Source organism: Rousettus aegyptiacus, unplaced genomic scaffold (assembly GCF_014176215.1).
Source record: "Rousettus aegyptiacus isolate mRouAeg1 unplaced genomic scaffold, mRouAeg1.p scaffold_m13_p_8, whole genome shotgun sequence".
Classification (NCBI taxonomy): Eukaryota; Metazoa; Chordata; class Mammalia; order Chiroptera; family Pteropodidae; genus Rousettus; species Rousettus aegyptiacus.
In genome coordinates, this window is record NW_023416311.1 from 13,875,904 (window position 1) to 13,900,561 (window position 24,658).

At 37.9% G+C, this 24,658-nt stretch overlaps 1 protein-coding gene and 1 pseudogene across 2 annotated transcripts in view; one reads left to right on the forward strand and one right to left on the reverse strand.

Annotated features, from left to right (window-relative positions):
• LOC107521673 (CREB binding protein) overlaps nucleotides 1-24,658 on the forward strand; it is a 120,483-nt gene that overhangs the window by 78,765 nt on the left and 17,060 nt on the right. Inside the window, exons 12-23 of one of the 2 annotated variants that reach the window (XM_036226118.1) lie at nucleotides 100-224; nucleotides 820-1,008; nucleotides 2,394-2,804; nucleotides 4,195-4,374; nucleotides 7,906-8,095; nucleotides 11,730-11,848; nucleotides 12,704-12,943; nucleotides 13,389-13,477; nucleotides 18,971-19,081; nucleotides 20,611-20,667; nucleotides 23,568-23,645; nucleotides 23,990-24,057. In XM_036226118.1, the coding sequence (XP_036082011.1) occupies nucleotides 100-224; nucleotides 820-1,008; nucleotides 2,394-2,804; nucleotides 4,195-4,374; nucleotides 7,906-8,095; nucleotides 11,730-11,848; nucleotides 12,704-12,943; nucleotides 13,389-13,477; nucleotides 18,971-19,081; nucleotides 20,611-20,667; nucleotides 23,568-23,645; nucleotides 23,990-24,057 (1,857 nt within the window). The remainder of the gene's footprint in view (nucleotides 1-99; nucleotides 225-819; nucleotides 1,009-2,393; nucleotides 2,805-4,194; nucleotides 4,375-7,905; nucleotides 8,096-11,729; nucleotides 11,849-12,703; nucleotides 12,944-13,388; nucleotides 13,478-18,970; nucleotides 19,082-20,610; nucleotides 20,668-23,567; nucleotides 23,646-23,989; nucleotides 24,058-24,658) is intronic. The other variant, XM_016166579.2, reaches the window with a different exon arrangement.
• Nucleotides 14,213-14,331, reverse strand: LOC118607596 (annotated as a pseudogene).

Sequence of the window (24,658 nt, forward strand, 5' to 3'; positions counted from 1 at the left end):
TGTGTATGTGTTCCATCTTATTTTGCTTAGAGTTTGTTGAGTTGTAATTCTCTTCTTGTGGATGCTTTTCCTAATGAACCATTGTGGGTACATTTCCAGGGATAAATTCATTTAACCCGATGTCCTTGGGGAATGTACAGTTGCCACAAGCTCCCATGGGACCGCGCGCAGCATCCCCCATGAACCACTCTGTCCCAATGAACAGCATGGGCTCCGTTCCAGGGGTAAGTCTTTCTACTTGCCTTAGCTGTGCTGAGAGGCCTTGCCCAAATAAGGAAAATTCTCTAAGCAGTGAAATTGTAGGTTGTCTAGAAGCTTACAGTATGTGTTTCTTTGGATTTGGGTTATGCTTTATTTCCTTCATCTCTCTTCCTTTGGTCTTCGTTACTGTAATGAAAATTATTTGACCACTATTTATTTTTATGAGAATGCCAAATTCATAAGAACTTGTGACTCTGAGAACATGAGAGTTCTGATGATGGAGTAGGTAGCCTCAGATTTGTAACCAGGAGGGAGTTGTCAGTGTCTCTTGACTCCTAGAGCTTACTCTCCTGAGGCTACCTTCCAAATGATTCAGAGAACTAATAAAGACATATTTTCAACTTGAAATTAGCACCTTATTGATTACTATCCAGAGGATAATCCGAAGCCGGCTCATTAGAGACCTGTGTATGAGAAAGCAGGCAAAGTGCTTGGGAGCCAGAAGATGGTTCTCTTCCTGAGAGGGAGGAAGGATTTAAGATTTCTGTCTCTTCTAGTTTATCTTGAAGATTTTAGCCTTTGTCCTCTAAACTTTAAATGATGCATGTTGTCTTTTAGATGGCCATTTCTCCTTCCCGAATGCCTCAGCCTCCAAACATGATGGGTGCACATGCCAACAACATGATGGCCCAGGCGCCTGCGCAGAACCAGTTTTTGCCGCAGAACCAGTTCCCGTCATCCAGTGGGGCAATGAGTGTGAACAGTGTAGGCATGGGGCAACCAGCGGCCCAGACAGGCGTGTCACAGGTACCGTTTACCTTTGGGCCTTTGTAATTGCCTACATTGATGTAGACCCATGGAAATTAGAATTCTAGACCACACATTTTATTTTTATCTTTTAGCATCTCTCGATTTTTCCTCATTTCGTCCTGTCATTTTTACTTGTTGGAATTATTCTTGTCATCTCAGGGTAAATTTCATGCAAGTGGATCGTGGTTTTTGGCTTGTGGCTTTTCGTGTTTTGATTTTTGGGTTTTTAGTTGTCATTTTCTTGGTTTTTATTTGTCTCTTTTAAATTCTAAGTTTAATATGTAATCCTGAGAAACACTAAATTTTAAAGAGTAAGGAAAGGTTCCTTGAGTTTACTAGTAATGATTTGGTATGTATATCCTGTTGCCTGTCTCTGAACTGCCCAGATGAAGTCAGGCGAACTAGATCAGTTGAATAGTTCTCTTTTATTGAATGTGTTTTTACGTGTTCAGTCTAAAGCCGAAGAGAACTATTTTCCATTCATTTTGCTGCCTTTTTTCCCCCTCTTTTTGCTAATTGTCAATTACAGTGCATTAGAGTGCTGGTGTATATAGATGTAAATGTATTTACAACAGGCCACATCTTCCCCTGAAATTTAAAATTTGTTTTAATTTTTTAACATGAGGTAATATTGAATAAATCATTGACTACACTAGATTTACTTACTAAATACCTATTAATTGATTCTTAATTTCCATAACGTGTTATTTCTCTGTAACAAGTTAGGAGATTTGTCCTGTTAAGTATTTTTGACTGTGAGCCATATACTCTTTTTCTTAACTACTTGCTTCACTGCTGTGGTGCCAAAGCAGCCACTGCCATGTTCATTAGTGCATAAATGAATGGATGTACTGTGTTTCAGTAAAACTTTAGTACGGAAACAGGCACCTCGCTGGATTTGTCCATGGGCAATAGTTTGCAAACTCCCCCATTCTAGATCAGTAATTCGGAGTCGCTTTTTTAATTGTCTGCAGATATTCTGAAAGTGTCCCTCCCCATTTTAGAAACCACTGCACTGAAACATTTCAATGTTTCAATAACTCATTTAAAAAAAAAAAAAAAGATGAATACCTTCTCCATTGGTCTAAGGATGTTATGGAGCATAAGCTGGTAACTGAATGTATATATGTTTGTATAAGCTAGAGATTTTGACAGTTAAATAAATCAAAGTATGGAAAACATTTATAGTGTTAACTTTATTGGAAGGTGCACGTTATAATAAGTCTAAAGCTCAGTACATTTTTACAAATGAAACATGCCTATGAAACCAGCAGACCTCTTCAGAAACCATGATTAGATTTTCATATATTTAATTCTTCAAATCTATTGCCTCATTTTCAAATGGGGGAAGTAATTTTAACATACTCTTTTCCCTCTGTTAGGGACAGGTGCCTGGTGCTGCTCTTCCTAATCCCTTGAACATGCTTGGGCCCCAGGCTAGCCAGCTACCTTGCCCACCAGTGACACAGTCACCATTGCACCAGACGCCACCTCCTGCTTCCACAGCTGCTGGCATGCCATCTCTCCAGCATCCAACGGCACCTGGGATGACTCCTCCCCAGCCAGCAGCTCCTACCCAGCCATCAACTCCTGTCTCGTCTTCCGGGCAGACTCCCACCCCAACTCCTGGCTCAGTGCCCAGTGCTAGTCAAGCCCAGAGCACCCCTACGGTCCAGGCAGCAGCCCAGGTGACCCCGCAGCCTCAGACCCCAGTCCAGCCCCCATCCGTGGCTACCCCTCAGTCATCTCAGCAGCAGCCAACTCCTGTGCATACCCAGCCTCCTGGCACACCGGTAAGCCTCCTAGTCTGTCATCTTTGGTCTGAGACTCTTAGATGAGAGCTTTCCCATAAAAAGTTGTCATGAAGTTGTTGCAGTGTCTTGGTGCAACCCCCAAAAGTAACTGCACTCTAATCGAACCATAATGAGCTGTGTTTTGTTTCCAGCATTGGCTCCAAAGGCTGTTTGACAGGACATGACTTATGATTATCTTTCCTAATTAAATGAGTTTGCAAAAATCAGCAATTATAAAGAAATCACACATAGGTCCTTGTAGACTTTTTTTTAACTACCTGTATATAGGAGCAGTGTGTTTCCCATTCATTATCGGTGTCAGATTGATGTCTTCTGAGTTTTGGTAGTTTTTCTCCCAACGTGATGAGTATTTAAGCACATTCCTGAATGTATGTGCTTTGATCTTGCCTATCAGCCTTGTTCTCAAACTTAGAAGCCTTTTCTTTTTTATGACAAAATGGCAGACCCAGGTTAGTACTTCCTGTGGCTCAGATCTACCTAGTCCTCTGTGGACCTGTGGGCAGTGCCCAGTCAGTGTTCTCTCTTAGGCTGGACTGCCCCACTGACCCAGAGACCTGAGGCTGCCTTCCTGTCACCTCCATGTCCCTCCCCAGTTACCACTGACATCTTAGTATCTATTTTCTTATCAATCTAACTTAGAAAATTCCTCCCCCTGAAACACATTAATTTTATTCTTGGTGACTGAGGATATTTATTTATAAAATGTCAAAATTAATCCCTGCAACAATTCCAAGATAACATTACTATTTGAATTTCTCCATAGAGAGTGTGCTGATCTATCTCTAAATAAGAGAATGAGCTGTACACTTAAATATCCCTTTCTAATTTAACACTGTCTTTTATTTACTTTAAACTTCATAGGGTAAAACTTGGAAAATTTAGAATTCTTTTAGTGGTTACTTCTCTTAATGTTTGTTTATTCTTCTGCCACCAGTACTGCCACTATTCTTGCATTTTACAGACTAAATTATACATTCTTATTCCATATAGACAGTTTATTCCCCTTCCTACGCATATACTTATAATTCAGCCTCTTAACCATAAGCATAAATGATCTCATTGGAGGGAATTAATTTTAAAATAAAAGGTTCTGTGACTCAGGTAGCAAACTTCCAGAAAATAATTTTATATCCATGTGTGCAAGCTCTACAGTTCCATCTCTGCATTCTAGAAAATAAGTCAATTGTTTTTCTGTCTGATGTTGACTTCTTCTAGAACTCCTATTTTAGCTTTTTGTTCTTCAGTTCTCTCAAATAGATGTGTTTATTAGATTAGTATTGAGAAATACTAACACAAAACTATATTGGGTGAGCAATAGAGTTTAAGATCATTTATATTGTATTGTTAAATGACTTTGGTTTCCTCACAGCTTTCCCAGGCAGCAGCTAGCATTGATAACAGGGTCCCCACTCCATCCTCGGTGGCCAGTGCTGAAACCAGCTCCCAGCAACCAGGACCTGATGTACCAATGCTGGAAATGAAGGCTGAGGTCAAGACTGAGGACATTGAGCCAGATGCTAGTGAACCCAAGGCAGAGCCTGGGTCTGCGGTAGGTGTCAGAGGTCTATCATGGATATCCCTGCATTTTGTTTTTAATAATCCTGTTTAATCTATTTTCTACGTGAACCCATAATCAAAAACAGATTGGTTATTTATTTTTAGATATTAGGTACAGGTTTATTTTATTCTGCCAAAACGAAGAGCACTGGCATTTTATTTTATTTTATTTTTATGTTTTTTAAATGCAGAGCTTGGGAGAGCACTGTTTTAGAAACTAGTGTTTTTCAAACTGAAATTATAATGATAACCTTTCACAAGTTTTCTTTTAAAGATATCTGTAGGTTTTTTATGTCTTTTGGTTTTTGGTTTTTTATTTGTTTGTTTTCCTATCCTCCCACCTCCTCCCCTTTGGCAGCCATCACCTTGTTCTCTATACCTATGGATCTGTTTCTGTTTTGTTTTATTAATTCATTTGGTTTGGTTTTTTAAAGATTCCACACGTGAGATCATACAGTATTTATCTTTCTCTGACTTACTCACTTTGCATAATATTCTTTAGGCCCATCCATTTGTCACAAATGGCAATATATAATTCTTTTTTATTGCCGAGTAATATTCCTGTGTGTGTGTGTGTGTGTGTGTGCGCGCGCGCACGCGTGCATGTGTGTACGTATGTATGTACGTGCGCGCACACATGCACAAAAACACCATACCTTCTCTAGCCATTCATCTGTTGGTAGACATGTAGGTTACTTCCATATCTTGGCTTCTGTAAATATTCCTGCAGTGAACATAGGAGTGCATATATCTTTTCAAATTAGTGTTTATGTTTTCTTCAGATAAATACCCAGAAGTTGATTTGCTGGATCTTATGGCAATTTTTTGAGGAACCTCCATACTTTTTTCCATAGTGACTGCACTAAATACAATCCCACCAACAGTGTATGAGGATTCCATTTTCTCCACATGCTCACCAACATTTGTTATTTGTTAATTTATTGATGATAGACACTCTGACAGGTTTGAGGTGATATTCATTGTGGTTTTGATTTGCATTTCCCTGACGATTAGTAATGTTGAGCATCTTTTCATGTGTCTGTTGACCATCTGTATGTCTTCTTGGAAGGAATGTCTATTCAGGTTTTCTGACTATTTTTAATTGGATTATTTATGTTTTTGGTGTTAATCTGTATGTGTTTTTTATATATTTTGGATATTAATCCTCTGTTGAATATTTTATTTGCTAACATCTTCATTCAGTGGGTTGTTTTTTCATTTTGTTGATAGTTTCCTTTGCTGTCAAAACTTTTTAGTTTGATGATATAGTCCCATTTATTTTTTTTCTTTTGTTTCCCTTATTTATTTATTTTTCTTTTGTTTCCCTTATTCCAAGAGATATATCAAAAAAATACTGCTAAGAACTAAGTGGTCCATTTTCATTTTTTGCATGTATCTGTAGTTTTGCCGACACCACTTATTAAAGAGGCAATCTTTACCCATTGTATATCTTTGCCTCCTTTGTCATAAATCAATTAACCATATAAGTGAGGATTTATTTCTGGACTCCCTGTTCTATTCCATTGACCTCTATATCTGTGTTTATGCCAGTACTATACTGTTTTGATTATTGTTGCTTTGTAATATAGTTTGATGTTAGGGTGCATGGTGTTTCGCTCTTTTTTCTTTCTCAAGATTTCTTTGGCTATTAAGGGTCTTTTGTGGTTCCATGTAAATTTTAGGATTAGTTCTAGTTCTAAGAATGCCATTCTTATTTTGATAGGGATTGCATTGAATCTATATATTACTTTATGTAGTAAGGATATTTTAATAATATTAATCCTTCCCATCCATAAGCAAGTTATATCCTTCCATTTATTTGTATCTTGTTCAATTTCTTTCTTCAGTGTCCTATAGTTTGCAGAGTATAGGCCTTTCACCTCTTTGGTTAAATTTATTCCTAAGTATTTTATACTTTTGATGCAATTGTAAGTGGGATTGTTTTCTTATTTTTTTCCTCCGATCATTTGTTCTTGGTATATAGAAAGAAAACAGATTTCTGTATATTACTTCTATATCCTGCATCTTTACTGAAGTCATTTATTCTAATAGTTTTTTGGCAGAGTCTTAGGTCTTTTGTATGTAGTATAATGTCATTTGCAAATACTGTTTTACTTCTTCCTTTCCATTTTAGATGCCTATTATTTCTTTGTCTTGTCTGATTACTGTGACTAGGACTTTCAATACTATGTTGATAGAAGTAGTAATAGTGGACATCCTGGCTTGTTCCTGATTTTAGATAAAATAAAAGTTCAGGACCAGATGGCTTCACTGATAAATTCTACCAAACATTCAAAGAATTAATATGTATCCTTCTTAAACTATTTTTAAAAATTAAAGAGGAAGGAACACTTCCAAACTTGTTTTATGAAGCCAGCGTTACCCAATACCCAAACCAGATAAAGACATTACCAAAAAAAAAGTGTAGGCCAATATCCGTAATGAACATAGATGCAAAAATTCTCAACAAAATATTAGCAAATGAGGTTTAATGACACATGAAAAGTATACACCATGACCAAGTAGGATTCATCCTAGGAATGCAAGGCTGCTTCATTTATAAATCATTGTGATACATCACATTAACAAAACAAAGAATAAAAACCAATCATCTCAGTAGATTCAGAAAAAGCTTTTGACAATATTCAACATCCTTTTATGATAAAAAAAAAAAACTCTCAGGATAAAAACTGTGATAGAAGGAGGATCACATCTCAATATAATAAAGGCCATATATGACAAACTCACAGCTAATCCACTCAGGTGTAAAGGCTTATATTTTGAATGTTTTAATCATCCAGCAACTTTTTCGTTGCAGTTCTTCATTCACTTATAGTTCTGCAGAGTTATTGCAGAAGGGATGTATACGTTTACTAATTAACTTGTGACAGAAGTTGAAAACTGGCAGGCTGGGCTGAATTCGGCCTACAAATGTGTTTTGTTTGACTCACAATATTTCTTTAAAAGGGGAATTACAAATTAAATCTAGATTTCTGGCTTTTCTTGAAAAATGAGAAACAATGCGTTTGTAGGCCTCTGTGGCAGCAATCTGGATGGGAGCACCAGCCATGGCCAGAGTTTCTACTACTTACCTGCTGTCTCACACCATACCTCCTGCTGCATTCGTTTACTTCACCTGCCTGGCCCTCTAAGTAATTCAGTTTTCAATTTTTCAATCCTTGCCTCGATTTTTAAGGAGATTTTTGTTCCAAACTAGAAATATCTATATGTAAAACTACTGAGCAGGTGATGGTATATATTTCTATATGCAATTTTTAAGCATATCAGCATGTAAAGTTTTAAATTAGGACTATAATTGTACTGATACTGTATTAAAGCGACTCAACTAACACCAAATGCTCTATTCTTTCTTATGCGAGAGAAAAGGAATGATAAATGCAACTCTGACTAGGGGAGGTTTTTAACAAGCCTGTAGATCTTTAAGAGCCTTCCAATAATGCTGAATTAGAATAAAAGTCTTTGATATTTGTATATCATTATCTGTAATTTTGTTTTTCTCAAGATGATAGAGGAGGATCTACAAGGATCTTCTCAAGTTAAAGAAGAATCAGATACAACAGAGCAGAAATCAGAACCAATGGAAGTGGATGAAAAGAAGCCAGAAGTAAAAGTAGAAGCTAAAGAGGAAGAGGAGAATGTCACTAATGGTGCCGCCTCCCAGTCAGCATCTCCTTCGCAGCCACGTAAAAAAAGTAAGCTGTGCTTTCTTGAACTTGTTGAACTGTGCTGCTTTTCCATAATGTGATTCCACACTGTGGATTGAAAGCTAAAGCAGAAAAAGAGTTTCACCTCCGCTTTTATATTTCTTGCCTGCCATTCCTCAAGTAGAAGTGATCACTCAGAGCTGGACTCCAGCCTGAGAACCTACCTGCAATACATGGCAGGAATGAGAAACAAACTTTAGCTCTAGGGTGCAGTCCAGGGGCAGAGCCGTCTTCTGAGATATCATAGCTGTGAAGCCAGAGTTAAAACTGTATCCAAGTCCTTGAGCAGGCCAAGGAGCTCGGGCTTTACTCAGCAAGGCATGAACAACCACTAATGGATTTGATCAGGAAAATGACTGAAAGCCGTGGTATTAGGGAAATTATCACCATGGCAACAGACTGTAGGTTCCTGCTCCTATAGCTAGGAAACTAAGTGCCAGTAGTAAGGGGGTGGTGCAGTGGGACCCAGTGACTTAGTGCAACAGGAATATAGGAAGCAAGTAAGTGAAGATGTTTTGGATTCCAAACTGTAAGGATGAGCCAGCCTAACAGTACAAAGTAGGTGGAATTTATACGAGATATATCCATAAAGTAAGGAGATAGTAAGGCATCAGAAAATTGTCAGGTGACCATTGGAAATGTAAAATGGGGCTCAGGACGGTCAGTGCTGCAGGTATTACATTTGGAAAAGATGGCAGAGAAATGTTAGTCTGTTATTGTATAGTTTTGCCACTGGAAGGAACCCTGGAGTATATGGAGTATGGCAGTACTGTAAATTTTATTCCTAAAAATTGTGGACTCCATCGAGTTTTTGTTGGTGTGAATTATCTATTGCTGTTTACTCTATTTGCAAGCAGTGCTGTTAACTCTATTAGAAATTGTTAAAATACTTATTTCAATAAAAAAATAACAAAGCTGTTACCTGACACCCATAAATAACACACTTTTATAAAAAATAACTTTTCCAAAACAAATGTAATCAGTAAGTATAGTGACATTTGTTTTTTGTATTTGTGGCTCAGAGAGTTAAGTAAACACAGCTGAATTCTCATATCTGCCTCTGCCTTCACTGTTGTGTATTACATTGTTTGAATGAAGTACATAAAATGAGATTCCAATCTCAGGTAGTTGGTAGAGACAGATAATAGCCTTTTCACATAATTGTTAATGTTCTTTTTTGATGCTACTTCAAAACTCAACATATGGAAGTTTCTTAAAGATTAGTTGCAGTGTGAAATCTGAATCTTTAGCACTTAGTTTTTCATATTCTGACATTAGAATCCATTTGTCTGCTTTGTACTTTGAATGGATCTTGTACCTTGCATGATTCTTTATAACATGATCCTTTGGTCTTCTGGGAATTTGGCCCACTGAATTAGCACATCTTCCAAATATTGACATTTCATTGTATATTTCACTGTACAATATTTTTTTAAAATCACATTCATTAACATCACTAAGAATTTTTCAAAAAAGTCTTATAAATTTTGAGAAGCTGTCACGCTCTCATAGTAGATAAAAGTTATTCAAAATTCTAATTTTTGTTAAGATTCATGGCAACAGATAATGTTAGTTGTCCTTGATATAACTGACCCACTTTGTTCATTTCTGAGAAACTGTCTGCTACATACCCAGATCTGAATAACAGTACATTGTCTCTCAGTCATTCTTTTCATTTTTATGTGTTTCGTGAAAAAACAAAACAGTGACTTTAGCTCTCAATACTCAAAACAAGCGTTTTCTCTCAAGACAAGCATTGCATGCAACAGAAGTGCTTTATTGCCACCTTCTTATTTTGCCATACAGGATAAAAGATGTGTCGCTGAGGGTTGAGGTTTAACAAAAGTAATAATTTTTACTACTTCATGGAGGATAGCGTTTTTCCCTGTGTTTGCATAGTAGCAGTGAAGGTACAGTGACAACTAAGTTGGGTTTGGTGTGGCTTCCGTGCTAGGAATTTTATTCCCTACTGCTTGGGTGCCATCTGTGCAAATTTCAACACCGCACAAAAGGCAAATAATGACTTACTGTTATCATGAAAGGTGTTTTATATTATGGAAATAAATTTGATTTCACAGAACCCTAGAAAGGGCCTAGAGCAGTGCTAGAACTTCTGCAACAGTGTTATGTGTCTGTGCTCCCCATTATGGTGGTCACCAGCCACATGTGGCTCCTGAGTACTTGGAATGTGATGTATGTAACTGAGGAAGTGAATTCTTTATTTTATCCAGTATTTAATTCATCTGGCTTTAAGTAACCACATATGGCTGGTAAGTACCATATTAGATAGCACTGGGGTCTCCATGGTGTCTGTAAACTATGCTTCAAGGACTAATCATGTGCTGGTTGTATGGAGAAGGCACGCCACACTCATCAGTAACAGAGACTTGTTTCAAATACAGCTCTGACTTCTACTTCTGCTCATTTGGCATCTTATTACATCAATGTAGTAAAGACAGGAATTTGAAAATGCTTCTTCCTCAGCATAGATAATGAATAAATTTTTGATGAAGGAATGAAGGAATGAACGATCTCCCAAAGTAGCTACATGTGAGACCATGTCACTTTGATACCACTAGGAAGGTGATAAGGTCTGGAGCAGAGTCATTAAACTTTCCCTGGAAAGAGCCAGACTGTAAATGTTTAGGCTTTGCATGTCATGAGGTCTCTTTTACAATTATTCAACTCCGCATTGTAGGGTGAAAGCTGCCACAGACAACATCTCAGCAAATGAACACAGCTGTGTTCCAAAAAAAGTTTTATTTTTAGAGAGTAAAATTTGATGTTGTGTAATTTTCACATGTCATGACATACCGTTCTTTTTTCCCTACTATTAAAAAACAAAAATTCTAACCACAGTCCTCACAAAGGTGGGTGGCTAGCCAAATTTGGCCTGTGGGTCAGAGTTTGCTAACTCTTAGTCTAGAAGAGTGAAAACTCTATTAATTAAATAATTGTTTTCTTGTAAAGAAAATAGAAGAAAAGGAGGTTGCTAAAAGCAGGATTCACATGTTTGTTTCCAGGGGGAATGTCCATTGGGGAGCTCTGCACTGGGGTGTTTCACATGCTCACTGACTTGCAACTGTCCCAGGTCTAACGCAGTCAGGTGTCCCTTTTCCACAGGAAGTCAATCAGGAAACTGGGCTATAATGACAGTAACTCTTGAGAAACTTCCCAGTGCCATGGTTTTTATCTCAGTATACTTGATGCATGCCACTTTCCAGTGAAATGCCTTTATTAACCACCATTTGATCAATGAAGCAAATTCGGGAGTGAGCTTTATTTTCTGTTCCAACACAGTTTTAACATTAGGAACTCTCTCATTGAAGAAGCAAGTATTTTGCCCCATGACTTGAAGCAGTTTTTAACTTTTTTTTTTTTAATGCCTACGGCACTCAGTTGGATGGAGTTTTTAAAAACCCCAATATTACTGTTTTTAGAAACCCCGAGTTGTAGCTTTACAATGTTCGTTGACTCTGTTGAATGAGAGAATACTTCAATGCTGAGAGGGAGATGAATCAGACCTTCTCAGAAATGTCCTGGGCTTCTATCTGAAATGTCATGGGGGAGGAGTCTGAGTGCCTTATAAATAGTGTTGTTTCCTGATGTTTTCTAACTGCAGTCTTTAAGCCGGAGGAGTTGCGCCAGGCTCTTATGCCAACCCTAGAAGCACTGTATCGACAGGATCCAGAGTCCTTACCTTTTCGGCAGCCTGTAGATCCCCAGCTCCTAGGAATTCCAGTAAGTTACAACTTTGCTAGTGTAAGTCATAAATATCCATGTTTTATTTCGTAAAACTGGATAAAATAAGACAAGACTTGTTATAAAGATTTTTTCCTAATCTAAAAAAATTTTCTGTCAAAACAATAATACACTTTTGTCTTACGTATTAAAATGTGTGTTGTCTTACTGAAATATGTGTTTCCTACCTGTTCTATGAAGCCCCAGGGTCCATGGAGGGTATGTGAGTGGGGAGCAAGCCTTGGGTACACTGCCCATGTACTTTGGCACACAGCCTCTATGGACTCGCTTTATAGTTGGGGTTTTGTGTAAGACTTTCTGTAAAGAATGGATATAAAGAATTGGTGACCATCGATTATAAAAGACATGGGCCTCACTCTTTGATATCCCTGGGTAGTCTTGCAAAGGCCATGTGTACCCAACAGAGCCATTAAGCATTGTTAACTGTTTTTGTTCCTGTTTTTGTTTTTGGCTTGGAATTTCATTTTGCTTGCTAGAACCAAGAGTGAATCTTTAGAAAAACATATTGTCTGATAAATTTGGTCACTTTTTTAATTCAGTGCATTAAAATTCTATTTTTTATATTTTACATTAAAAGCATCTTATTAAACAATTTCAATGGTTTTGTTTAACTTTGCTTTTGAAGTAATTTGATCACACTTGAAAATATTAATTATAATTTTACATAGTAAAGTCAAGATCAGAAGTGATTTTTCAATTCCCATTTCTTATTATTGAGAACAGGAGTTGTTCTGGAACTTTCTATATTTAATTTATTTTAAGATAAAGCTGGCAGATAAGGCTGGCATTTGGAATCTGGGGTATCCACTAGATCGAGACTGTTTTGTCTTTGAGGATTACTTTGACATTGTGAAGAACCCCATGGACCTTTCCACCATCAAGCGGAAGCTGGACACGGGTCAATACCAAGAACCCTGGCAGTATGTGGACGATGTCTGGCTGATGTTCAACAATGCCTGGCTCTATAATCGCAAGACGTCACGGGTCTATAAGTTCTGCAGTAAACTCGCAGAGGTCTTTGAGCAAGAAATCGACCCTGTTATGCAATCTCTTGGATATTGTTGTGGACGCAAGGTATAGTTTAAACTTTTTCTGGAAAATGAACTTTTGTGGTTAATCCACCCAAAAAGGGTACAGCAATATGATGATTTGATTGACTCAACATTTTGTCCACACCTTTATGCTAGGTAGTACCCAGATGGAGTCTGGTCTTTTCTAAAACAGTTGATTTCCTAAAGCAAAGTAATGGGTGATCAAAGCTAGAGATACATATTGGGGGAAGGTGCTGAGTTAAGCATTTCTGACCGCCCCTGTCTCCATTCATTTATCTATAATAAATGTCTCAGATAGTAATTCTGTCACATTGTATCCAAAAATGTCTTTAAATAGCTATGAAGATGGTTAGATAACTATTCAGTATACTAATAATTTACTAGCTGAATCTAATCCTCTGAAGTGGACAATAATGTTACATGACATATTGGGATATATTTTTAGTATTTTTCCTTTGTTTTTGCAGTATGAGTTTTCCCCACAGACTTTGTGCTGCTATGGGAAGCAGCTCTGTACAATTCCTCGCGATGCTGCCTACTACAGCTATCAGAATAGGTAAGCATTGAGCAGTTTCCTGAATTACAGGACAAAAGGAAGGTCTTAGGGCAAGGCATGCTTTTCTGATCATTGCCCAGGTACATTATTTCTTTCTCGAAGTTCCAATGAAAGGGGCCACAATTTTAGTGCTTCCTAGTCACTCAGGCCCACAGTCTCTTAAAGTATGCTTTTACAGTATAAAAACTAAAGCTCAAAACTGCTTGTTGCATAGCTAGGATAGGTACATTCTTATAAACTCTTTAAAGAAAGAGTCTGGAGTTGAGAGTAACTCTAATAAAGATTGACAGTGCCTTTTTCAGGACGTAAAGTTGCAACACTGTACTCCGTCTGTAAATATTTGCCTAGATAGTTTGGCCTGGACGGTCTGATGGAGAGAGAGACTTGCATTAGTGCTAATTCATTAAAAAAATAAAAACCATAGACTTTTTATTTTTTAATTAGTAACAATACAGAATGAGATCTGGCATGTTTATTGAGTTCAAGAAAAACTGCCCTAGTATAAGATGGCCATTTTAGATTTTGTGAGTGGTAGATGTGCTTGAGAAATATTTGTCATTCTCTTCAAATATCGACAGCTAAGGAATAGATTTCCTATCTTAAGTAGAAGGAGAATGAAAATAGTATTTTATTTTTATTTATTTTTTTTTTAGGCAAGGCAACCTTTGGTTGATCTCACAGATTGCAAGGACCTTTTCAGTTTATAATCCCTTATTTTTCATTTTTTATATTTTACGCCTGTAGCACCTGGTCTTCCTAGGTGGTCTCCCGTTCAAGTACTAACTAGGCCCATTCCTGCTTAGCTTCCAAGATCAGACTGGATCAGGCGTGTTCAGGGTAGTATGGCCGTAGACTGGAAATAGTATTTTTTGTTGTTGATTTCCCACACAAATACAACTTTCATAGTTTGGGGGGTTTGAAAATTAGGTTTATTTACATCTATTGTTTTAAGTGGCTACATGTTGCCACAACACTAGAGCATTATGCTTTGAAGCACAGGTTGTAAATTTTAGTCAAATTCAGTTATGTTGCCTCCATTTTATGAATTTGGCAACTCAGTTTTTTATGTGACTCAGACGAAGCTTCATGGCTCCTCTTCGTCTTCAGGTTCAGATATTAAATGTCAACATTAGGGTTTAATTATTTCGATCTTGTTTGCTTATAGTAATTACATATGTTATAATATTCAAAGAAGGTAAGTAGAGGGCTTTTCGTGATTTGTTTAGAGGTACATATACAGGCCTGAATAATTTGGAATTTTAAAATTATTTTTCTTCTAATTATTTTTTAATCATTTTAATTTTTAAAAATCTAATGACATTCAAGATTATTGGTAACTCCCATCCAAATTATACTTTAAAAAAACCTCTTGACCTAAAATGGTCTCAAGAAAAAGTTTCTAAGCCTTGCCTAGCTTACTGTTCCAAGTAGCTTTCAGTATAGTGACATGGGAAAAGATGGGTGTCCCCAGAAAGAAACTTCTACTGGAAATGCAGCCTATACAACTGTCCTGAAAATACTTTAACATTTGGAATTTAATTTTCGTGTTAGCTTATTCTTCTATCAATAGAAGCATTAAGACAAAGTTTGAGATGATACCTTAGTCCCTTTGTGATGGAACCTTTCCCATAGTGACAAATGTTGCCTTGGAAGTCTGGCACCTTCATATACAGTTTTAGCCCGTAACCTTCAGCCCATTCTATAATGTATCAAGCTTAATCTTCTTGTCCATGATGTGGGCTCAGTAACACCTTTCCTGACAGTTTTAGTTGTCAGTCTTTGATGAAATAATGAATTAGGAGTTCACTTTAGAAACTGTTATGTGCCAAACAAAATAAAGTTATGAAATTTTAAGAGAATAGTTTAAAATTAACTATATGCTGAAAAATGCCCCTGCCACTGGGTACCAAGCATGATTTGACTCTAGAAGGAAGAATAGGCAGCAGATTGCTTACCACTGTCTCTAAAGTTTTGGGGCCTTTTCGACATTGGTTTTACTATCTCTGGGTCCTTTGGGACCTTGCCTTTGCTGATTTGCAAAGATTTTTGCCATATTTAAGTTGAGAGCAATTAAAGTTCAATAGAGTTAGTAGCATCTGGGTATACTACTGAACCCTTGAAGGAGATTGTTGATGGACTGCAAACAAGATTGTTTTGAAAGTTCTGATATGTCTAATTTTATTAACATGTAGAGCTTCGTTTTTACTGAACAAAAGTAATACATTTTTCTTAAGAATAGAAACAAATAAAAGTTCTGTTTCATTAATACATTTTAAAGGTGTAGGCATACTAATACTCAGCTGAATCTCACAAATATGCTTTCTAGATTAACAACTTGAGATTAACATGTAATTCTAAGAAAGCAATTACCTAATTCTACGATGGACATTTTAATTGCTTATATTTTTATTCTCGACTTTGGTTATTTATGAACACTGTGGTGTTCTTAAGAATGAATCATTGTTTTGGCACTTATTGTCCTAAACTGTTTGGGCAGTTAAAACAGTAGGAAATCCTATAAACCATTTAATAAACAAGTGAAACTAATACATAAATTAGAATATGGTTACATTTTCACTTGTTTTCATACTTTAAAATTTTTAGAGTAACTCATGTTGGGAAAACTGTTCTATATATTTTTTAGTTGTTATCTCTAAATCAGATTGATATTATCTATAGATATCCCAGTTATCTGTATATACTGATACGGTACTTAAAACAATCTGCATTTGAAAATTTACTCCAGACATCAAATTACCCTTATAGATAAACTATGCAGTTACATTATGGTAACTTTAGGTACCCAGATGTACATCATCATCAGACTATGTGAAGTATTTCTCATGTTCATCAAACTACTTCCTTCACACAAAGCAGAATGTCAGTGAAAAGTGAATTTCTGAACTGTTTTGTATTTCCAGGATGAATACAGTTTGGATTAGGTAATAAGATGTGGGGTAACCTGGCATTAACATCTGTCACTCATTGATTGCCAGGGTGGTTTCAGTCAATTTGAGTAGATGGGTGACTGTGCTCCTTTCTCTGGGCCATCCATGGTCATCTCAAAGAAGGGTATTAGAGTGACTCCCTACCCACCACCACCACTACCTTGTTAAACCTCAACAGGTTCGATTCTCTGGCATTGCTTTGGGACTAGTATGTGTTAAATCTGTCCCTCCCATTTTCTGATCCTGAGGTTCTTCAGGGATGGGAGTTAGTTACACACAGTATAGGTTTCCATGGCCACTCCACGTGCAGCCATTCAGCTGTTAGTGTATCATCCTGGGCCACTTTCCTCCATTGGAAAATAATGGGTTTATGCTTCTTGTTTTCTGGCTTTTGCAGTACTTGATGTCCTTCTTTAAAAAACTAAGAATTGTCCAGGATTTTAAAACCATTTAGGCTCTCGTGTAATTACTGTGGCGATTTCATTTCAAAATGTAGTCAGTGGTCCTCTTCTAGCTGGTCCACAGTAGCTGTATGTTTAATCATAAAATGAATTAGAACACTCAGTTCTAAGTTTTATTTTTAAAAGGGAAATATTTGGCTTTGAGGGGATATCTTTTTTGAATACTGTCCTGGTTGCCACAGAATTGGTTTATAGTCGCTGTACTTTCTTTCTTGCCAGTGATGATCATGTCTTCCTGCACATGGAGATTCTTTTCATGCATGATTTGAAGCCTCCATAGGAATATTTACAAAATAGTGAATAGCCAGAATGTTGCATGTTGCTATAGTTCGTGGGGGGGGGGGGGGAATCTTTTTTTAAAACAGCAATGTTAATCTGTCTGTTCCTAGTCAGAGTTTTTAATCTTGGTAGAATTCATTAATTGAATTAGTCCTAAATAAACAGGTCCCAGCAAGAATTAATCCAGTTGCTACCCATAGGGAGTCTGTCATGTTCCTCATCGATAAACTGAAAAATTATATAATCTTAGGATGCGTACATGCTCTAAAATTTTATGCCTTTTATTTACTGTATGTGTTTAGTGAGTGACATATAGCAGACAAAATGCTTAGTGTGCTTAATTAAGATTAGAATTAGAACTTGAGGGGGACCTGTTTTAGTAACGAAGACAAACTGGCCAGGTGGTGTGACTCTCAGTCGTTTGTAGCTTTGTGTGCGTGTGTGAGTGAAACTGCAAGCTGCCACATCTCCTGCGCTTGTTGGTTCAGTGTGGCTCTCCAAGTCTCGTCATAGTGTCTTTAACACTAATCCTCTTGGCATCTTGTAGACATAGTTTTGAGCACTAAAACTGCATTTTATTGTGCTGCTGTTACTACCTTATACTCATCCTTTTTGCTTGTATAAGTCACCTCCATTCAAGTTGTTTATTTTTACAGTATTCTTGTGTGCCCATCTTGTTTTATGCAGCATCAGCCTGCATTTTTGTTGATTTCTTATTTGTGTCCTTTCCAAACATTTATAGTTTTTATTTTAACTGTTCTTATTTGATAGCTTGAGCTGAGGCTCTGTATTATCTTAAAAGAAATTGGGGTTATGGATAATTTCTCAAATGCAGATTGTGCTTTAAAGATTAACTCTAAATTTGCTTAACTTGGATTGTCACCAAGTCAGAGCAGTCAATCACTGAGTATCTCAGATTGATGAATGATTGGTCCCAGTACCAAAAAAGTTTAAATCAAAGCCTAGAATTGATTTTAAAAGTATTTAACATTGTTCGTGGATTTACATATATTGTATTGTTTATACAATATATCACAGTTTTTTCTTTGCATATTCTTGTTGATAAATGGCTGGAAAGTCTTTGACCCCGATTGCATTTCTGTTAAATGTTTGTCTAGAATATGGATTTGGTTTCATTTGTATTGTAACCTAATTAACTAAGTGATTAACATGAGAAAGATAACAGGAAAAAATTTAAAACCAGTTCTGGTGCTGAACATACTTGTACCGTTAAAGATCTGGCTTAAATATCAGAAATAAAATATCTGAATTGCTGTCGAGCATAAATTTTTCATTTTAAAAAGTAAAGCTATTTCAGTTTAAATTGCTTTTTTAAGGCCTTTTGTCACACTGTTCAAAGTAAATTTTTCAATCTCAAACCCTGGAGTTATGTTTGATATTCTGTAAGTTAATAACAAAATTTAAACTCCTAAATTTAGGCTCCTTGCAATTCTAGTATTAACAACTCCTTGCAAACATTTGCATCTTGGAGCTGGACCGAGCGAGCCCAGTCGTTGTTAGTGTTGATGGCCTGTGATGTGTGCAATGAGACCGAATGCTAATCAATGCTTTGCCTTGGCTTTCTGCTCTGTGTTGTCTTGGTGTTTGCGTCTTACCTCTGTGTCTGTGCTATTTGTTTCCTTCCCTGTTCTCTAATCCTGCCTTTCCCCCACCTGCCCCTGTTCCTCTCATTGTCCTCACTGACCCATCAATCAACCAACAACGCCCCCCCTTCGTCGTGGTGATCTGCCCTGCTCTGATTGGTGGCTTCGTTGCTTGGGTGGCTGTGTATTATGATGGACCAGTTCACCCAAGTATGGCCTTCTTGCTGACAGGTATCATTTCTGTGAGAAGTGTTTCACAGAGATCCAGGGGGAGAATGTTACCCTGGGTGACGACCCTTCACAACCTCAGACGTAAGTACCATCCTGTCATTTTTCTCGGGGGTGACTCTTAATTGTTTTTTGCCTCTTGTTCATGAGTAAAAAGGAAGCACCACTGCCATTTTGATTTGTGTGTGGTATATTTTCCCATATTAACTATGCCCACCTTCATACTTTAACACGTAGCTGTTTTAGCCGAACACTAGTGACACTTCCACATCCTTTTTTCTATTCAAGACCATGATGCTGTAGCAGCTACGGGGCAGTTCACTGGTCTCTCTTGACCTTTCTTTCCCTTCTTTTAAAACACTTGCTCTTTCCTAGTGGCCATCACCTTCAATTTGGAGAAATTATAAATTTTTGGCTATACCTAAGAAACCAGGTAGTCCTATTCACAGAACTGGCAGCAGCAAAAAATGAGACTAATCTACCCACCCTGTCTTTAGCATGTAGTTCATCTTCTACCGAAACCTTATCCTTTAAGTTAGTTATAAATCTAATAGAACACAGATAATGAGCTTCCAGAATGTGTCTCCTTCCTTGCTAGAAGCTTGACTCTTGCTCACTAGGTCCAACATAGACAGGCCTGAGTTGGCTCATTTAATTCCTCGAGTCTATCTTTTCCTCCCTGGTACCTGTCCTTTGATGGAGTTGCCTTTGAGTGATAAAATGTCCAGATGTGGCAAGAAAAAACAAATCTGCAAATTGGATTGTCAACTCATTTATATGTTTGAGATACCTAAAAACCTGACAGCTACCATGTCTGGCCAGGACTGCCAGTGTTCTGTAGTTCTCTTTTCCCTGGATTCTGTCATGATCCCTGCCATGCTAAGAAGTCTGCTAGTATGATGTTTTCCCACAGGCAAAAAGGCTCCCCACTGAAGCAGTTTCTAGCAGTGTAGGACACTTAGTCCACAACTCAAGTTTACTTTATTCAAATGTAAAACCATAGCCACTTGTAAGACATACAAACCAAAGTGACAGAAATTGTACATATTCAATTTATTTTTATATCTTTTGTCATTTTAATTCTTTGGTCCCATTGGGTGATTAATAAATTGTATAATTCTGTGAATCAGAAGTAATTCACATATATACCGATCATACAACAAAAAGACAGTAGTAACCAAATAGTCAGCTCTTTAAGAGTAAAATATCCCCAAATAGATAGGCTGACCTTGTGTCATTGAGAGAATATGGTGGTTAAAAGAATTGGTTATACCAGTATCTGTCAAAATCAGTAGCCACTCACCATATAGATTTGATTGAAAATTAACAGGTTTGAATTTCAACACAATTTTGCCATCATATTTTGAGAAAGTTTTCATTAAATCTTATAATAAGTGCTGAAGAAGGAAATGTTACAAGATAGAGAAAAATAAATGGTAGTGCTTTCTATGGAATTAAATTTTATATTTTCATCCCCTCATTTACTTGAGATTTCAGCTGACCATCATTTACTTTTTATTTGAAGAACTACTTACAAACTCTCTAGTTTTTACCCAGCAGATAAATTCAGTTAATTAACATTTTTCCTTTTTTTTTTTTTTTTTTTAAACAAGGACAATTTCAAAGGATCAGTTCGAAAAGAAGAAAAATGATACCTTAGATCCTGAACCGTGAGTATTATAACTACTTTCTGACTTGTAGATTTTAGTTTCGGATCAGGGAAGTTCTTCCTTATTATTGGGTGATAGAAGACGACATTGGAAATATATTGCCCTGGGTGGAATTTTTACGTGTGACGTTATTGAAATATAGATTCTTCTTTAACTTACACAAAATATGTATGTCTCTTCAGTTACCGAATTTTAACAAGGATAAGATTAAATGGAGTTTTGGTTCTTTTAGAACCTCTCTAATAACTTGGTCATCAGTGTCTTTAGGAAACCATTTTGTGTGAAACTTCAGAGACCAAAAGTAGGAATATTTGGTAGAGTATTGTTAGTATCATTTAAAGGGAAATTTCAGAAAGAAAACCTCTTAGAAACCACTTTCTAAAAAGTAATGGGAAGCCTGGTGTATGCTCTTGCCTCAGTCATTGGTATGGTATATTTTTCACAGGCCATTGTCAAATACTTAACTTTCTTTTAGTGATCAGTGAGAGTGCTACACTTGCAAAGTTTGCTTTGTAGTGGCCCTAAGGAGGCTTCCAAGCTCCTTTCATGTGGTATCCCCTCCCTGGTCCCCAAAGCTGAGTCCAGAGGGCACCCCAGTATGTGGAGAGACCCACTATGTTCTGTTGCTGTGGTGCATTGCCCGTTCAGCACTATTTGATGAGCACAACAAGGTCCTCTCCTCTCTTGGCCTTGAAACATACACATACATACATTCATCACCTCCACCCCATCCTTGCAGCTTCAGAGAGACCAGTTGCTGTAGAGAAGGAGACATACTTTCTCTTACTAGCAGTGCCTAGGCTAGGAGCACACTAACTTGTAGAGCTCCAGCCTGAGCAAGGTGCCTTATACATGAGGAGGCTCCTTCCCAGATCTTTAATGACCAGTGGATTGTTTGTCCTGATTGTCCATATCCCTGTTCACATTATGCCCTCCCCTGCAGTTTTTCAGTTTCACTACTTTTTTTATTCACTTTCCAATTTCAAAATACATCGTATTGAAATACTAGGTGCCAGTCAGTGGGCAATACACAGGTAAATCAAGGGAGTGCTACGTCTCTCAGTAGAAGAGAGAGAGGGACATAGCACAGACTGCAGAAGGCAATAAGGTCGTCCAGTGTTTTTGGGCCCTGGTCTGGCAGAATTACATCCCAGAGAAGGTGACTCTCATCTGGAAACAGGTGTTAGGGGAAAATCAAAGCAGTTTAGACACAAAGTAGTGAAAGAACACAGGACGCTCAACACTACAGGTAAGCTTGAGTGGTTGATATGTAAGGGATGTGGATGGAGTACTGTGAAACCAGGAGAGGCACAAGGCACAGGGCCCCTTACACTACTCTTTGACGTGTAGGCTTCCTCCTGGATATGCTGGGAAGATTTGGAGAGACACCATTGGTTTTTGTTGTGAAAAGATCACCCCAGAACTGTGAGGTGGATTCACCAGGAGGGGAGAGAAGGACTTTGCTCCCTAGTAGAGAAACTAGTTAGGAGACTCAGCGCAGCAGCTCAGGCGAGAGATGGAAAGCTGACCTGAAGGACAACCTTCTGGTGGAAGAGAGCACACGAGTGGGGAAAGGACAAGTCTGGGTGATGGCTTTAGGTAACTGTGAACAAGAAAAGCAGGAAGGGGAGCCACCCAATTGGTTAATTAGGCAGGGAGAGAGATTAAAATTCAAAATTGATGCAACAGGATATATGTCCTACTTTTTGACATTTCTCTTCTCTGACGTAAGAGAGAAGGGTAGAGAATGGGGTGTCTTTGGAGTGGGCACAGAAACTGAGGGAATTACTACCTGCTGACTTTTTAACTTCTTATCCCAGGAATGAGCTCAGCTATTGAGATTTCAAAGGAGCTGATTGGGGGTGATGTAGCACTTGAGGGAGGAGTGAAGGTTTGGAACATGTACCACATGGTGGAGCAGGGGGCATGACATAGCACGGGATTGCCAGATAATACTCTAGGACAGCCAGTCTAATGGTGCTGTTGTTTTGCACAGTTTTGCACATGTGTCTTTTTTCCTTCCAACAGAACAGGAACAGAGGACCTAGGTGAGGCTCGATCCATGATTGAAGCCTTGCCCAGCAAGGACAGAGGAAAGATCAGGGGCAAAGGGCTCAACAGGGTAGTGAAAGCATGTGTCAGGTTACAAGGCTCAGTATCCAGGCTGATAGAGCCTGAACCCAGGAGAGTTTGGGGAAAATGTGGTACTTTTTAGGCCCTTACGACTTTCTCCACGTTTTAAGTATGGTGATGGTAAGGGAGTGGCTGAAAAAAGAGAAGGTTTTGACCTTCAAGTATGTTGGCAATTGAGATTCCCAGGTAAGGTGACAGAGCCCAGGTGAGCCTGGGTGGGGTCTATGGGAGAGCTGTGAGTGGCACAGTGCATCCCCTAGCTCTCTCCAGTGTTTACTTGAATAATGACCATTATTTACCAGTCAGGTTGGCACTTCCTACCTTTGTAACCCACTCAAAGCGGATGCTTCCTGTGCCTAGGTCTAAAAACAAGTATTTATAACACCGAAAGTATTGTTCTCTGTTATTTAAGTCATTTTAGGCGTGTGTAGTTACTTGAAGATGTGTAATAATGTCAGAAATAACTGGCCCATAGAATATGCCTGCATTACAGCAAAATTTTAAAGTTTCATTTCTGGTTGCAAAGGATATTGGGAGAAGAGAGGAATGAGGCATTTGTACAAAGACGGGAAGAAAGTTTGCTTTTCCTATAGAAAGTATACTGACATATTTTTAAAATATGGCTGAACAAATCAACAGATTGTGTTAGTGCCACAGATACTCAAAGTAAACAAGAAGACGAGGCGCGAACATAGTATACAAGCTCCTACAGACCACTGCGTTGTGTGGTTGCGTGTGCATTTCAGTGCATTTTCTTTGTCTTCTAGTTTTGTTGATTGCAAGGAGTGTGGCCGGAAGATGCATCAGATTTGTGTTTTACACTATGATATCATTTGGCCTTCAGGGTGAGTAATTTCCTGGTGTTTTCCTGTGATCTTGGGAAAGGGAAAGCAATTCTGCACAGAGTGGAGGGGAGGCGGCCTGCCGCTGCTGCTGCTACTGCATTTCATTCATTGTTGTCAGCAAGAATTCAGCAATTAAGATAGATGGCAGTTGATTCTAAATTTAAGTCTTAATGTTTGCCTTCTTTAGGAATTGTAGAATCAAAGCAGTCTGCCTCTTCACTTTTGCATAATGATGCGATTTAAACTGCCAACAAAGTATTTTAATGCTGCATTTCACTGGTTTAGCAACATATACTGTTTACATAATCTGATTACACCCCTTATTTATTTGTTTGTTCTTACAGCTTTGTGTGTGACAACTGCTTGAAGAAAACTGGCAGAACTCGAAAAGAAAACAAATTCAGTGCTAAGAGTAAGTTTTGGAAGGATTTGGTTCCTGATCTGTACGTTGTAGAAACTTTTGTAATTTTCCCAGTTTTCTTTTGGTTCCTCTCAACAGGTAGCTTTGGAACTCACTTGTCCAATGTTTCTAACTGCGAGGAGTTTGTTTTCTAATACCGTATATTTTTCTTCTTTTACCCTTAAAGATAATCGTTTGGCCTGATCTCTATATCAAAGTCAGCTTTATGATCAGTCTTTGTTTTAGACAAGAGCTTAAATATATAGTATACTTTATAAATTCTGAGAAAATTTGTCAGCAGATTGTTCTCAAGTAGCTTAGAAATAAGACCTCTCCCCAATAAGCTTAGAAATAAGACATACACAGACATCTCATGTGAGCAACATACTCAGACCTGGGCCTGTGTGTCAGCAACCACTTGCCAAGCACTAAGTGTGGGCCCTTTTATTGTGAGAAGTGACCCTGTTGGACCCCCTGGGAATCAGCTGCCATCCACCCAGGGCCTTTAGGAGCCTGGTCTGCACAAAAACTTGGTGAAAATGTCACTGTTACATTTAGAGAGGTTTCTAGTATCTCTTTATGAGAACAGGCTATTGCTACTAAAAATAATCAT